General features: G+C 38.4%; 1 protein-coding gene across 1 annotated transcript in view; it reads right to left on the reverse strand.

Moving 5' to 3' along the window:
• The window catches only part of LOC128661450 (chymotrypsin A-like), a 125,208-nt gene extending 108,440 nt beyond the window's left edge, over window positions 1-16,768 (reverse strand). Inside the window, exons 1-3 of the mRNA XM_053715704.1 lie at window positions 16,764-16,768; window positions 10,525-10,603; window positions 9,597-9,777 (exon numbers count right to left, since the gene is read on the reverse strand). Of these exons, the coding sequence (XP_053571679.1) occupies window positions 9,597-9,777; window positions 10,525-10,603; window positions 16,764-16,768 (265 nt within the window). The remainder of the gene's footprint in view (window positions 1-9,596; window positions 9,778-10,524; window positions 10,604-16,763) is intronic.
• Window positions 16,769-17,710: the final 942 nt, after the last annotated feature.

A 17,710-nucleotide genomic window follows, 5' to 3' on the forward strand; every position in this document is an offset into this window, starting at 1 on the left:
GCGAAGAGCAAACTTTAGCTCCACATCTCACCTCAATACCAGCGCCGCTTACGTTAGCGGTGAGCAGGTAAAACGTGCTCGTACATGATTTCCCCATAGGAATCAATGGGGGAGAGCCGGCTGGAAAAAAACCTGCAAAAAAGCAGCGTTCAGCTCCTAACACAGCCCCATTGATTCCTATGGGGAAATACTTTTTATATCTACACCTAACTGCCTAACATAAACCCAGAATCTAAACACCCCTAATCTTACAATTATTAGCCCCTAATCTGCCACCCCCAACATCGCTGACACCTACATTATATTATTAACCCCTAATCTGCCACTCTGGACACCGCCGCCACCTACATTATAGTTCTGAACCCCTAATCTGCTGCCCCCAACATCGCCGAACCCTACATTATATTTATTAACCCCTAATCTGCCGCCCCCAATGTCGCCGCAACCTAACTACATTTATTAAACCCTAATCAGCTGCCCCCAATTTCGCCGCAACCTAACTACATTTATTAACCCCTAATCTGCCGCCCACAACGTCGTCACCACTATATTAAATGTATTAACCCCTAAACCTAAGCCTAACCCTAACCCTAACACCCCCTAACAAATATAATTACAATAAATCTAAATAAAATTACTACAATTACCTAAATAATTCCTATTTAAAACTAAATACTTACCTATAAAATAAACCATAAGCTAGCTACAATATAACTAATAGTTACATTGTAGCTAGCTTAGGGTTTATTTTTATTTTACAGGCAACTTTGTATTTATTTTAGCTAGGTACAATAGTTATTAAATAGTTATTAACTATTTAATAACTACCTAGTTAAAATAAAGACAAATGTACCTGTAAAATAAAACCTAACCTAAATTACAATTACACCTAACACTACACTATAATTAAATTAATTACCTAAATTAAATACAATTAATTACAATTAAATAAAATTATCTAAAGTATGAAAACCCCCCCCACTAAATTACAGAAAATAATAAAATAATTACAAGATTTTTAAACTAATTACACCTACTCTATTATTATTATTATTATTATTATTATTATACTTTACATATTCCGCAGCGCTTTCTATGGATACAATTCATTTAAATAAAACAATACAAGACTTGTAAGATACAGGACAAAATTTACAAACACATACAGGAGGGATTGATGGCCCTATTCCCGTGGGAACTTACAATCTAGAAGGGTAGAAGGTTGAGAAACAGGAGGTGAGGACTGCAAGATTGAGAAAGATGTTAATACAGAGTTAGATGAGGAAAATGTTAGGTAAGTGAAATTAATTTATTATTGAGTTGGGTGGTAGGCTTCCCTGAACAGAAAAGTCTTCAGGGAACATTTAAAGGAAGAAATATTAGGGCAATGCCTGACAGCACGAGGGAGAGTGTTTCAGAGGGTAGGTGCTGCACAACAGAAGTCATGCAGTCTAGCATGAGAGGAGGTGATAGTTGCGGATGCAAGGAGCAGGTCATTGTTGGATCTTAGTGGACGGGCTGGAGTATACTTGTGTATTAGAGAGCATAGGTAGAGGGGGGCGGCGTTGGTGAGAGTTTTGTATGTAAGGGTGATCATTTTGAATTTGATTCTGCTGTGAATGGGGAGCCAATGAAGGGACAGCACGAGGGAGAGTGTTTCAGAGGGTAGGTGCTGCACAACAGAAGTCCTGCAGTCTAGCATGAGAGGAGGTGATAGTTGCGGATTCAAGGAGCAGGTCACTGTTGGATCTTAGTGGACGGGCTGGAGTATACTTGTGTATTAGAGAGGATAGGTAGAGGGGAGCGGCGTTGGTGAGAGTTTTGTATGTAAGGGTGATCATTTTGAATTTGATTCTGCTGTGAATGGGAAGCCAATGAAGGGACTCACAGAGAGGTGCAGCAGATACAGATCGACGGGAAAGGTGGATCAGCCTGGCAGAGGCATTTAGGATGGATTGAAGGGGCGAGAGGCAGGAAAGAGGAAGGGCAGCGAGTAGGTTATTGCAGTAGTCAAGTCGGTAGATAACAAGGGAGTGGATTATTTGCTTTGTGGTGTCAGCGTTCAGAAAAGGGTGAATTTTGGAAATATTGCGCAGATGATTGCGGCAGGATGTAGAAAGAGATTGGATATGGGGGACAAAGGATAGGTTTGAGTCAAGTGTGACTCTGAGGAAGTGGACTTGGGGTGATGGGGAAATGGTGATACCGTCAAAAAGGAATAGAGAAGTCAGAAGTCGGCGTAGAGCTTGAGGGGGGGATAAGAAGGAGCTCAGTCTTGGATATGTTAATCTTTAGGTGGTGAGAGGCCATCCAGGAAGAAATACCAGATAAGCAGTTCTGACATGAGAGAGGACAGAGGGAGAGAGAGCAGGGGTGGAGAGGTAGATGTGGGTGTCATCAGCATAGAGGTGATATTTGAAGCCATAACTGTTGATAAGTTTACAAAGTGAAGAAGTATAGATGGAGAAGAGTAGAGGACCCAGAACAGATCCTTGAGGTACTCCAACAGACAGAGGCATAGGAGAGGAGGAGTCGCCGGCAAATGACACAGAAAAAGACCTGTGAGAAAGATAGGAGTGAATCCAGGAAAGAGCAGTGTCACAGAGGCCAAAAGAGCTAAGGGTCTGTAGGAGGAGGGGGTGGTCAACTGTGTCGAAGGCAGCTGAGAGGTTAAGTAAGATGAGTATAGAGTAGTGGTCAATATTTTTAGCAGAGAGAAGATCGTTTGTGACCTTGGTAAGGGCAGTTTCAGTTGAGTGTTTTGGGCGGAATGCGGATAGCAGTGGGTCAAGCAAGGAGTTGGCGGACAGGAAGTGGGTTAGGCAATTCTAAACTAGTTTTTCAAGGAGTTTTGATGTTAGTGGAAGCAGTGATATGGGGCGGTAGCTTTCAGGAGAATTAGGGTCGAGGGAAGGTTTTTTGAGTATGGGAGTGACTTTTGCGTGTTTGAAAGAAGATAGGAATGAGCCGGTAGAGAGAGATAGGTTGAAGATGTGGGTAAGAGCAGGAGTGAGGGTGGAAGATAGGGAGGGTATTAGATGGGAAGGGATAGGGTTGAGTGGGCAGGTAGTGAGGCGTGAGGAAGATAGTAAGGAAGAAACTTCATTCTCAGTGGCTGGATGGAAGATACAGAGGGTGGCAGAGGGAGTAATTGGGCCTGTTGTTGGAATATTGCAAGTTGGTGTTGGGATGTTGCTTCGGATGGTACGTGTTTTGTTTAAAAAGTAGTCTGCCAGGTCTTGAGAACTAAAGACAGGTGGGGGTGGTGGAGCAGGTGGGTAGAGGAGAGAGTTAAAGGTGGAGAAGAGTCGTTTAGGGTTTGAGGAAAGAGTAGATATGAGAGAAGAGAAGTAAGTTTGCTTGGCTAAGTGAAGGGCGGAAGTGTATGAACAAAGAATAAACTTATAGTGTATGTAATCAGGTTCAGAGTGTTTTCCTCCAGACATTCTCAGCAGTACGGGAGCATTTTTGCAAATAGCGTGTTTGCTGAGCATGCCAGGGCTGTAACTGATGGCGTGGTGTTTTGCACAGCTGGGGAGGGGCAAGTGTGTCTAATGCAGAGGATAGAGTTGTGTTATAGTGGGCTTTAGCGAGATCAGGGCAGGTTATAGTGGAGGTGTGAGGGAGGAGATTTTGAATGATTTTTGAAAATTGGAGCGGATCCACAGCATATGTATTTCTACAGGTGCGGGGGTGGGATGGAGAAGTGGGTTTAGCTGTTGCATTAATATTATAGGTTACCAGGTGATGGTCTGAAATGGGAAAAGGGCGACAGGTGGTGTCAGATATAGAGCAGAGGTAGGAAAATACCAGGTCGATGGAGTGTCCATCACGGTGAGTCGGGAATAGGGTGGATTGTGAGAGATCGAAGTAGGATATGAGTGAAAGAAGTTTAGAGGCAGCAGGGGCAGATGGGTTGTCAATGGGAATGTTGAAGTCCCCAAGAATTAGGGTTGGTATATTTGAAGAGAGAAAGTGAGGAAGCCAGGCAGCAAAGTTGTCAAAGAATTGGGAGGTTGGTCCAGGAGGGCGATAGATGACTGCCACTTTGAGGGAGAGGGGGGAGAACAGGCGAATACAGTGGACTTCAAAGGAAGAGAAGGAAAGAGATGGGATTGGAGGTAGGTATTGATAAGTGCAGGAGGGGGAGAGCAGGATGCCAACACCACTGCCACGTTTCTCACCTGGCCTAGGGCATGGCTAAAGTGAAGACCACCATGTGTGAGAGCAGCAATGGAAACAGTGTCAGAAGGAGATAGCCAAGTTTCTGTAATTGCTAAAAGGGTGAAAGCATTTGATATAAACAGGTCATGAATGGCTGTAAGTTTGTTGCAGACAGAGCGAGAGTTCCATAGTGCGCAGGTGAAAGGAGTGTATGCGTGTGGGATGCATTGGATGGAAATGAGGTTATGTGTGTTGCTTTTATGAAAGTTTCTATATGGAGTGCATGATTGGGTAATGGTGGGCCCAGGATTTGGAGAGATGTCACCTGATGCTAATAGCATCAAGATGGAAAGTAAGAGAAGGTGAGAATGAGATTTATAGCAGTGAAGACATTTCTGTGAGGTGGTGCAGTTTAGTGACATAGATTTTAAAATAGAAAGTAGTTAGTGAGATCTAAGGTATGGTGAAGAAAGGAGAGAGGGGCCTATATAAACTGCATGTGGAGAAGTGTAAGGTATGTGCATTTGAGCCTGCTTGTGGAATAGACATGAGACTGATAAAAGAAAAAGCAGTCCTGAAAACATAGCAGAATGTTAAGTGCCAAAGTTTTTTTGAATTAAAATATTTTGCTTGCCTCAAATCTTCTTCAAATCTTGTTCAATTCTTGTCTAATTCGCAGCGCTGTCACTTAAAGATGGTCACTTAGACAGATGGAATACTCTGCAAACGCTCAGGTCCCAGCAAACGCTCTCCCCTAACTGGTCCTAAATTTATAAGGCTACAGCAGACAGCTGAGTTTAATTGTTTGGAGACAGGGAAATAAGTTAAACCCAGGTGAGAAGACTAAGAATTGCTACAAGATCAGAGGAGTAGATTAAAGAAATAAAATTGGGTGGGGATTAATTAATTCATTAAGCAAAGTTTGATAAGGAGATGCACATGCTGGGGCAGGAAAGAGCAGATTAATGGAGTAGACAGTTGGTTCTATAGAGTTAAAAAACAATGTTTAAATCCAGCAAAGACACAGGGTTTTAAAGGGACATACCAGGAGTTAAAAAAAACCCAGTGTTTAAATCCAGCAAAGACACAGGGTTTTAAAGGGACATACCAGGAGTTAAAAAAAAACAGTGTTTAAATCCAGCAAAAACACAGGGTTTTAAAGGGACATACCAGGAGTTAAAAAAAAAAACAGTGTTTAAATCCAGCAAAGACACAGGGTTTTAAAGGGACATACCAGGAGTTAAATCCCCCTAACAAAATAAAAAAGCCCACCAAAATAAAAAAAAAAACCTACCCTACACTAAATTACAAATAGACCTTAAAAGGGCATTTTGAGGGGCATTGCCCCAAAGTAATCAGCTCTTTTAACTGTAAAAAAAAAGTACAAATACCCCCCCAACATTAAAACCCACCACCCACACAACCAACGCTACTCTAAAACCCACCCAATCCTCCCTTAAAAAAACCTAACACTAACCCCTTGAAGATCACCGTGAGACGTCTTCACCCAACCGAGCAGAAGTGGTCCTCCAGACGGCAGAAGTCTTCATCCAAGCTGGGCAGAAGAGGTCCTCCAGACGGGCAGAAGTCTTCATCCAGACGGCATCTTCTATCTTCATCCATCCGGCACGGGTCCATCTTCAAGACATCCGACGCGGAGCATTCTCTTCAAACGACGGCCGACGACTGAATGAAGGTTCCTTTAAATGACGTCATCCAAGATGGCGTCCCTTCAATTCCGATTGGCTGATAGAATTCTATCAGCCAATCGGAATTAAGGTAGAAAAATCGGAATTGGAACAGCCAATAGAATGCAAGCTCAATCCTATTGGCTGATTGCATCAGCCAATAGGATTTTTTCTACCTTAATTCCAATTGGCTGATAGAATTCTATCAGCCAATCGGAATTAAGGTAGAAAAATCGGAATTGGAACAGCCAATAGAATGCAAGCTCAATCCTATTGGCTGATTGCATCAGCCAATAGGATTTTTTCTACCTTTAATTCCGATTGGCTGATAGAATTCTATCAGCCAATCGGAATTGAAGGGACGCCATCTTGGATAACGTCATCCCGAGTACAGGTGAGGGCACGCTACTTCAAGAGAGCACAGGAGCACTTGTAATGTTAAAGGGACAGTCTACTCCAAAAATGTTATTTTTTAAAAAGATAGAACCATTCCCCAGTTTTGCATAACCAACACGGTTATATTAATATACTTTTTTACCTCTGTGATTACCTTGTAGCTAAGCCTCTGCAGACTGCCCCCTTATCAAATGGCTGTTTATTTATTATCTATTGACTTGCATTTTAGCCAATTAGAACAACTCCACAGGAGAGAGCACAATGTTATCTATATGGCCCACATTAATTAGCAGTATCTTGTTGTGAAAAGCTAATGTGATAAGATGCTGTCTGTAGTGGCTTAGAAACCGGCAGAAATTTAGATATTTAAATGTTATAAAGAATATTAATATAACAATGTTGGATGTGCAAAGCTGGGGAATGAGTAGTAAAGGCATTATCTATCTTTTTATACAATAAGAATTTTGGTGTAGACTGTCCCTTTAAACGTTTTATCAACCCTTTCACCAGCCATAGCATGTCCTGATCTGGAGCTAAAAAAGAAGGGCCATCATAGAAGAATCTATGATGGCCCCTAAGAAAACCACCCTTGTAGTTGGAACAAGGGAACTCTTTTCCAGATTCAATTTATTAAAACGTGTTTACATTTATTTATATGCTGTTGGAACAATTTTAAATTATGATTTTCTCACATTATGTTACCACTACTTTTTCTAATAGTGTCCCAAACAACAATTTTCAAATAACAAATAAAGTCATTGTAGAGGCTGTTGCCGTTTACTCCCCGTAACACTGCACTTCTCAGGTCAATATTCCCAAATGATATGGTGATAAATAACAGAAAACAAAGCTTCTATAATGTTACATGCAAAATGAATAGCCTTGGTTTTTATTTAGCAACCTTAGCTTGTACCATATCAATTACTGCACAGTGGAGATGGCAGAGGGTATCATATTTACTTATTCCTACTTTTCTTATTTATCATTCTCCTTGTTCTGCTGTAGCATAGAATTTGTAAAAAAAAAAAAAACCTTGTAAAGGTATGGCTGTTAGTGCCTTTAAGAAGTAGGGGTGCTACAGTAATACATTTTCCACCTCTATAGTAACTGCAAAACACTTGTGTGTAAGAGATTTTGTGTGTTAGCTAGTGAGAATATGAGAGAGTGAGAAATAGGATGTGTGTGTGAGAATAAATGTGAAAGAAACTGTGCGACTGAGTGTTTAAAAGTGTGTATGAGTATTATTTGTAAGAGTGTGTGAGAGTTAGTTTGTGTGAGTGTGTAAGAGAAAGCTTTTGTGAGAGTGTTTGTGTTTGTGTGTATCTGTGATTGTGTCTGTGTGTGTGCGTATGTATGTGTGCAATTATTCCTGCCTCAGCTTGTGAACAAGAACATTCTCTTTTTAGGTATGAGAATAAGTTTAAAATATTTATTAGTATATAGTTGTATACAAAGAGTGTTTTATTCATAATACAAATGTATATTAGAAGCGTATAACGGTGTAATACAAGTTTACGTATGACATAGTGAAAATTTGGAGTTGAAAAAGTGGGACCACTAAGAAATTTCATGGAACCACTAGCTATTGGACAACCTTTTCAACCCCTGTATATATATATATATATAATATATATATATATATATATATATATATATATATATACAGGTAGCCCTCAGTTTACACCGGGGTTAGGTTCCAGAAGGAATGGTTGTAAATCGAAACCGTTGTAAATTGAAACCCAGTTTATAATGTAGGTCAATGGGAAGTGAGGGAGTTAGGTTCCAGGCCCCTCTCAAAATTGTCATAAGTAACACCTAATACATTATTTTTAAAGCTTTGAAATGAAGACTTTAAATGCTAAACAGCATTATAAACTTAATTAAATAATCACACAACACAGAATATATAATTAAACTAAGCTAAATGAATAAAAACATTTGCTAAACAGCATTATAAACCTAATAAAATAATCACACAACACAGACTTTACTTGCATTTTTTTGCAAACAATTATTTTTTATGCATTCCAATCTGGACTGATTTATAGACAGGAAGATCTTGTTCCTATGAAAGTTGCTCGATAGCTCAGGTCTAGTTATACTGATTAATTTTAGCTTGCTTGGCTTGCATATCTTTGCGGCAACACAAGCGGACAGCTCCACCTACTGGCTATTTTAATCAATGCACTGCTTCTCAATGCTTTTCAATAGCAGTCACATGACTGAAAAAAAAGGTTGTTATTCTGAAACGGCGCAAATTGAACCATTGTAAACCGAGGGTCACCTGTATATTTATATATATACAGGTGGCCCTCGGTTTACGCCGGATCAATTTGCGCCGTTTCAGAATAACAACCTTTTTTTCAGTCATGTGACTGCTATTGAAAAGCTTTGGAAAGCAAAGTGCACTAATTAAAATTGCTAGTAGGTGGAGCTGTCCGCTTGTTTTTCAGCAAATTTATGCAACTTAGCAGCCTGAAATTGATCTGTGTACACAGAGCAGACATTAGCTATCGAGCAACAAGTTTTAGCAGTCACTTCCCTATTATCTTCCTGTCCAGCTGCTTGATATGAGGGTGCCTAACTGCTTATTAATCACTGCAGATTGGAATGCATATAATAGGTGCAGACCCAATATTATCTAACATGCTAACAATGCAGAGAACTGATTGCAGAAAAATGCAAGTAAAAAAAACGTTTTTGTTCATTAAACTTAGTTTGATGATGATGCAGTCTGTTGTGTGATTATTTAAATAGGTGCTGTTAGCAAATGTTTTTTTCATTAAACTTAGTTTGATGATGATACAATCTATATTTTAGGTTTATAATGCTGTTTAGCATTTAAAGTCTTCATTTCAAAGCTTTAAAAATAATGTATTAGGTGTTACTTATGATAATTTTGAGAGGGGCCTGGAACCTAACCCCCTCACTTCCCATTGACTTACATTATAAATTGGGTTTCAATTTACAATGGTTTCGATTTACAACCATTCCTCCTGGAACCTAACCCTGGCGTAAACTGAGGGCTACCTGTATATATATATATATATATATATATATATATATATATATATATATATATATATATATATATACTGTATATATATATATATATATATATATATATATATATATATATATATACATACATACATATACACACCATATACATATATATTTTGAAATATTAGCTTTGAATAATTACTATGTCTGATTGTTCATTAAATCATAACTGCAGTTTCTCTTTCTCTAAGCTATTTTGGGTTTATAACCTACAAGAAGCACTTGCAAACTGACTTGTTTGGTCACTAGCAATATCTGGATCTTACAGTCTGAAGTCTCACTTACAGAAGGCATCAGTGTAGCCCCATCCAGTGGTCACACATCTCTCTCCTGCATGAAACACGTCATAGGCTCTAGTGATACGGACAGGAAACACGCGGTTGTTGAGAGTGGCAGCAAGGGTGAGTTTTATCAGAGTGATGTCATTGGTGAGGGTAAATGGACTGTAGTCAGGGTGTATGAAAACCTTGAGTCAAAAAGACAACACTAAATCAAACCTGGCATTATAATTTGTTTATTAACAATATTAAAGATTATTAATTATAAGGAAAGTACATTTTCATAAATTGCCCAACGTTCTTGGCTTGATATTACATAGTAGAAAATACCTTTAAAATCTTGATCCTTTACTTAATATTGCATTAAATCATAATGTTTATAAACATATTATTAGATAGTGTAATGTCTACATAATGATTGTTATCAACACAATCAACTGCAGAATAGGGATGGGTAAATGTTTTATCATATTTGTTAATAATATTATTATTATTATCAGTTATTTGTAGAGCGCCAACAGATTCTGCGGTGCTAAATAATAAATATATTAATAATAAATTGATCACAAATGTTCTTTATGAATGCAGAATGTTTGCCAAATGTATTTCCCTTTATTCACTATATGGTTCCAAAATTCAAATATTAACATTTGGCAATTGATTCTCTTATATACTCAAATGTAAAATTCAAATATTGCATTTAAATATCCAAATATTATATTCAATATTCAAATGTTACATTGAATATTCCTTTTTTTAAATGTTATAATTATATGTTGACATTCACTCTATAGATATATATCAATCGTCAAACAAATGTAAACAGTAACATTAATTCTGCCATTTCATTGTCAAAATACAGGCGTTTGCCCTTTTCTACTCTAGCGATAACATGAAGCCCCTTAAGTAATATCTCATGATGTTTGTGACTTTACCCGGGATATGGTCTTGATTTGTATGGGCTCAGCAGAGGAAGAAAGATCATATTCCCCCAGCACGACACGGTGTGGGGTTCTACAAGAAATATAATATAAGGCTTAGTTAGAGTTATAAAGTACAGTATATTGCTACTTTCAACAAAGGGTTTTTGTTATCAACAAAGCTAATAAAACAAGAGAAATGAATGAGAACCCTTGTAGATAGTACCAAATATACCTTGAAAAATCACCCTTCCAAAAAAAAGACACTGTGGGCTAGATTACAAGTGGCGTGTTAAATATTTTTTTCACGATCACTAAAACATCACTAGCGTTAAGCTTTTTGTGCTTTTCAGGTTTGCGTGCTCGTGCATATATTCCCCCATAGAAATGAAATGGAGAAAAAAAGTGGAAAAAATCCCTACTCGGGCAAATTACATTGCATTTTCACATTCCCCATGGAAATCAATGGAGAAAAAAAAGTGAAATAAACATCCTACCATAAGTCCCTAGCCTAATAACTCCTAAACCACCATCCCCCACAACGCAAGGTAACTAAATAAATGATTAACCCCTAAACACCATCCCCCACATTCCACAACGAAAGGTACCTAAATAAACTATTAACCCCTAAACTGCCATCCACCTACAACACAAAGTTATAAACTAACATCTAAACCCCCTAACCTAACACCCCCCTAACTTAACCCAGAATAAAATATCCCTAAATTTACTAAAAAAAATCCTAACTACCTTAAAAAAAAACCTTACCTGTAAAATTAAATAAAAGCATAATCTTACCTTTAAAAATAAAACACTAACATTACACAAAATAACAAAAACCCTAACGTTACTCAAAATAAAAAACTAGCATTACAGAATATAAAAAGTTATTACCAAAAAATAAAAATAAAAAATGTAATCCTATTTTAATACCCCCCCAAACTGCCCCAAAATAAAAAAAGCCCTATTCTAAAACTAAACTAACCTAACAATAGCCCTTAAAAGGTCCTTTTTTAGGGCATTGACCTAAAGGGCATTTGGATGGGTATTGCCCTTAAAAGGGTATTCAGCTCTTTTGATGCCAAATAAAAAAAAATAACTAGCACTAACCCCATAAAGGTACTCACCGATGATGATGATGGCAGCGCTCCATATTCTTCATCCAGATGGAGGTCCATCTTCATCCAGGCGACAGTCCATCTTTGTCTAAGTGGCGGTATCTAAGAGCTGAATGCCCATCTAAAAAGGCAATGCCCATCCAAATGTCCTTTTCAGGGCAATGGGTAATTTAGCGTTTTTTATTTTGGGGGATTGTGGGTATAATGTTAGAGGGGTTAGTGAGTTTGTTTCCTAAATGAGATGATCACTTTAAATTCCCTGCAAAAGGCCCTTTTAAGGGCTATTGGTAGTTTAGTTTTAGAAATAGGCTTTTTTATTTTGGGGTGTTTTTTGGGGGGTATTATAATAGAATTATTATTTTTTTGGTAATTACTTTTTTGTAATGTTAGGTTTTTATTTGTAAAGGTAAGATTAGGTTTTTATTTTATTTTACAGGTAAGTTTTTTTTTTAAAGGTAGTTAGGATTTTTTTTAGTAAATTTAGGGGGATTTTAGTCTGGGTTAAGTAAGGGGTGTTAGGTTAGGGGTTTAGCTGTTATTTTATAACTTTGCATTGTGGGGGGATGGCGGTTAATGGGTTAATAGTTTAGGTACTTTGCAATGTGGGAGAATGGTGGTGTAGGGGTTAATAGTTATATTTAGTTATTGTGATGTGGAGGGATGGGATGGTGATTTAGGGGTTATTAGTTCTATTTAGTTATTGTGATGTGGGGAGAATGGCGGTGTAGGGGTTATTAGTTCCATTTAGTTAATGCAATGTGGGGGGTGGGGGTTTAGGGGTTAATAGTTTATTTATGAGTGTAAGTGAACTTTGTAATGTATTTTTGAAGTGTTTTGTGCAACTTTTTGGTTTTGGAAACCAGTTAACCACAGCTCTTAGATCACGGAAAGGATCGAAGTGTAAAAGCTGATTGCACTAGCACAATCACAATTTCACTGCAATTGTAATATCAGCAGAATGAAAATGTCTTGCAAAAACACAATTGCACTAGCGCAAAACTAATTGCGCCTCACTTGTAATCTAACCCTGTAAGTCTAAAACTGAGTTTTGAATAATTTCCATATTGTACAATATAGATTTTTTGTATTATCCCAAGTGTCAAGCACTCACACTCATAGAAAGACTCATACTTTTTGCAGACTTCTGATATATGATATAAGTTTAGTAGATAACCCGTCCAATTTATTTTATGGAGTTTATTTTCCTAATGAAGGAAAATATATTTTAGACAAATAAGCTGTGTCTTGTTTATGTTTCAATTATTTCATTAAAAAGGCTGACATAATAAAGTAAACAGTATAAACAATCATTATTATTATATTATTGTCATTTTTTTTTTCCAATATATCATTTTTATTGTGTTCAAATTGACAATATTTTCACATAGAATGTACATAACTTTATCAGATAGGAATTAACAACAAACACAAATAGAACAGGTATATCAACACAAGAAGTCTCAACATCTCCAGCCAACACACCCAGCAATAAGTTAATTAAATATGCAAACTTTTCTAAGTTCTACTAACATCATAAGTCATTGTTACAATTCAGTACGAATACTTGATTCAGTACGAATATGGTGAGCTCATACACCTTGCTCCCAGAGAAACATCACATCAGCAATAAAGTCTTGCTTACCTATGAATGTGTAATGTATTTTTTCTAGTTCAAGTACGTGGCTAACTTCCCTAATCCACATATCATATGAGGGTACTAAAGCTTTCTTCCAAAACCTAGGTATCAGGCACCTAGCACAATTAAGCATGACATGTAGTAGTTTCTTCCGATATAGGCATGTAATATTTGGAATATCACTTAATAGGACCAAGCTTGAGGTAAATTCAAGGGGCCCCTCTAAAATTGTGTCGACCTGTTTATTTACATTATTCCAATATGTTCTTAGAAGGGGACACAACCACCAGATATGGGAGAGGGTACCAATCTCTCAACAGCGTCTCCAACACAGGGAAGAGGAGTTAGGAAAAATACTGTGGAAACAATGAGGAGTTAAATACCATCTTGAAAGTAACTTAAAATTAATTTCTACTAGAATTAATGATAAGGACGATTTTTTGTTTTCTTTGAAAATGCGGCCCCATTGAGTTTCTGTTAACGTTATATCTAGCTCCTTTTCCCATTTAGTGAGGTATGCAGGCCTTTTAGCGGGAAAGGATCCTCTAAGTAGCTTGTAGATTATAGATATGTGTGAGTGAGTTGTTAAGGGGGTCGTGCACAAAATTTCAAAGGGAGTCAGGGGCCTGGTAAGATTCTTTTTATGTGGGCTAGTAAATATGGCTTGACTTGTAGGTATGGGAACCATAAGTGAAATGGAGGGCCTAGTAGTTGGCCTATCTCTGCTTGAGGTCGCATCTGTCCGTTTTGGATTAGTATATGTGTTGGTATATTGGAGGGGACACCTACTATCTGCGGTGGTTGAATGGTGTGGGATTTTAGCAAAAGGGGATTATTGAGCAGTGGGGAAAGAGGAGATATTTGAGTGGATATCAATCTATCTGCCACCAGCGATTTATCCCACGTGCGGAGTGTGGTTGCTATATAGTAGTTAGCCCAAACTTCAGGGGACCTCCACTTGTGTGGGATCCAGCACTGATCCCCTAAGTTCAGCCCACCCGCTAGAAAGATTTCCATCTGCACCCAGGGTTTCTCTGGTGAGGAGTGTTTCCAGGCAACTATGCGTGCCATGTGTGTAGATTTATAATAATTTACCAGGTTAGGGGATCCTAAGCCGCCATCTTCCCTATCAAAGAACAATGTATCTCTGGTTACTCTAGGTCTTTTGTGTGACCATATAAACTGGTCAAATCTTTTTTGTTGTTTCAGAAGAAATTGTGTAGGGAGATCTAAGGGGAGGACTTGGAAAAGGTAAAAGAATTTGGCAAGAATATTCATTTTAATCGCATTGATGCGCCCCATCCAGGAAAGATGGCCTTGTTTAAGCCAGAGCTCTAGGGATTTATCAGTTTCTACCTGAAGGGGAATGTAATTAAGATTAACTAATTCAGTATGTATTGGGGATATATCTATTCCTAAATATTTAATTTTCCCGGTTATCTGGAAAGAAGTGTGAGTTGTAAGGTATTGTGTTTCTTCAGTATTAATATGCACTGGTAGGATCATCGACTTTTCCATATTAACTGAGAAGTTAGAGACCAGCTTATACTCTTAAAGCTCTCCAAGGAGAGCAGGCAGTGATGTAAGGGGAGAGCGTAATGTAAATATGATATCGTCCACGTATAGCAGACACTTTTGATGGATCTCTCCGAAAGAGACGCCCTGTATAATGGGATTGCTCCGTATCCTAGCAGTCAGGGGTGTCCTCTTTCACCTGAACAGCAAAGGTGAAAGAGAACACCCCTGGTGAGTGCCATTATTTATAAGGATCCTCTGGGAAAGAGTATTATTAGCATTAACATGTGCTGTTGGGTTACTGTAAAGAACTTGTATATGAGAGATCAGTGCTTGTGAAAACCCAAACCTTGACAGAGCGGACCAAAGAAAATCCCAGTCCACCCTGTCAAAGGCCTTCTCGGCATCCGTGGAGAGTAGGACTAGGGGTGACTTAGAGGCTGAGGCAGAGAAAAGGGTATGCAATACTCAAATGGTGTTCTCCTTAATGGTGTTCTCCTTAGCCTCTCTGCCCGGAATAAAACCAACCTGGTCAGTATGTACAAGGGATGGAAGATGCTTGCTAATAATTTGGCGTATAATTTAATATCAATGTTTATTAGGGATATAGGGCGTAATTAGAAACCTTGTCTAGGGGTTTGCCTGGTTTAGGGATCACAGAGATAGTGGCTTCCAGGAGCGTTGATGGAAGTTGGGTACACTGATCAAAAGAATTGTACATTTCCAGTAGGTGAGGCCAAAGAAGGGATTTAAGCAAATGGTAAAATTTAGGGGTGAGGCCATCCGGGCCAGGGTCCTTTCCCTGAGGGAGGTCCCTAATGGCTATCAGGAACTCCTGTGCAGAATTTGTTTGTCTAATGCTTCAATATCAGTGTTAGATAATGTTCTAGATAAGAATTTATCCGGCTAAGCTTCTCTTCGGAGTTTGTGTATGGTAGATTATACAGAGAAGTGTAGTACTGTGCAAACTGGTTAACAATTTCAGTGTTATTAGAATGGATAACTCCATTGGAGCCTGTAATCTTAGCTATGTAGGTTTTATATCTCTTCTTCCTTAAACACCTAACCAACAAGCGTCCAGCTCTATTACTTTCAATAAAGAATTTCGACTTGTAGGTAAGTGCCCTCATGTGTGCGTTCTTAATTAGATATTGATTTAATGCTTCCCTAGCCTGTTGTGATCTCTGCAATAGCAGTTGCGATTGAGGGTTACTTTTTAAAGCGCTTTCGCAAATATTAAACTCAGATGATAATGAGACAAACTGAGCTGCCCGTTGTTTACGTTGCCTATGTGTGTTGCCCATAATCACCCCCCTTATGAAACACTTATATGCCTCCCAATTATTGACTGCAGAAGTTGCTGTGTGGTTATTAAAGGAGAAAAATTCAGTTGTTTTTTCGGCCAGATCAGTAGTTATTAAGGGGTCAATAAAAATGTGGTCATTTAATTTCCAGCGTTGTTGGAAGCATGGTTTGGAGGACCATAAGATCGCGGAACATACCATACTATGGTCTGACCAGGTGGTATGATAGAGCATAGAGTCTATGAGTGAGATGAGCAGATGTTGTTCACAGAATATATAATCAAGACGTGTGTAGGATCTTGCGGGTTTGAGAAAAATGAAAAGTCTCTGGTGGCTGGATGAGTGGTTCTCCATGTGTCAAAAAAGGGATAGTGCCAATTGCTTGCCAATTGGCCCTTATCTGAGAATTCCTAATATAAGATCTGCCTGATGAAGTGTCTAGCATGGGGTTGATTGGAAAGTTAAGGTCACCACTAAGGAGTATTGGACCCTTTGAGATATCTATAATCTGGTTCACCACCTTGCGAAAGAAGGAGGGTTTGGGGCAGTGGGAGCATAGATGTTAGCTAAAGTAATAGGCCTACCAAAGTATAGCCCCGTTAAGATTAAAAAGCGACCTTCCTTGTCCAGGTATTTGTTAAGTAGTTCAAATGAGGTTCCTTTTCTGAAGGATATACATACCCCATTATGCTTTGTCGGGCCTAAACTTAAAAAATGTTGGTCATAGTAAAGCTTTCAGTGGGAGGGTTCATTAGATTTTTTGAAATGGGTCTCTTGAATCATAATAATATCAATTTTCTTTTTATAAAAATCATGGAAGGCTATTGAGTGCTTTTGAGGGGAGAGAAAACCCTTAACATTTTGCGTGGCTAGTCTAAACTGGCTGGGTTGGATGTGTCCTGACATATTTTTGTAACTATTAATATTCTTATGAAAATTAACCAGTAAAATCTAGTCAAGTGTGTTGTATCCTGGGAAGGAAGGAGAAAGGGAAGGGGAAGAAGAGGGATATTAAGATGTTAAGAGCTGCTGGTAATGGAAAAAAATCAGCAGAGTAAATTTAAAAGAACAAAGGCAGAATAGATAAAGAAATAGGCAGAAGGAAAGAAAGGGGTGAAAATGTGGCTCAACGGGGCCCCCCCAACAGACCAAGAATTAATAAGCTGAGGCCCTAAACTTGAGCCAATATAAACAAAGTGTTAAAACATGTCCGGAGAATGTCTCATTCTTACAAGTTGAAAGTCTTACAGAAAGCCAGGTGAAAAGTTTTTAAGAGATTGAAATCCCTGGTCAGGTGACATGAACATTCATTAATACAGAGAGTCAGTATTATAGGGCATTAGGCATCGCCCTATGATATGAGTGTGAAACCATACACTGTTCCTGTAGGGTCTATTTTATTGGTAGGGTCGATACAAATCTTCTTAACATGCTGCTCATTGAGGACTTCAGACCAGAGTCTTCTTTGAGGCTTTGGTAAAGGTGTTGAGAATTTGGAAGACTGGGGGGGAGTGGTCTCAGGAGTTGGAATGTTCAAAAGTTGTCAAAAGTCATTTATATCCCCCGTAGAGGAGCATTCAAAGCACTTTCCATTTTTGATAATTTGTATGGATACCGGAAAACCCCAC

Source organism: Bombina bombina, chromosome 1, assembly GCF_027579735.1.
Source record: "Bombina bombina isolate aBomBom1 chromosome 1, aBomBom1.pri, whole genome shotgun sequence".
Lineage (NCBI taxonomy): Eukaryota > Metazoa > Chordata > Amphibia > Anura > Bombinatoridae > Bombina > Bombina bombina.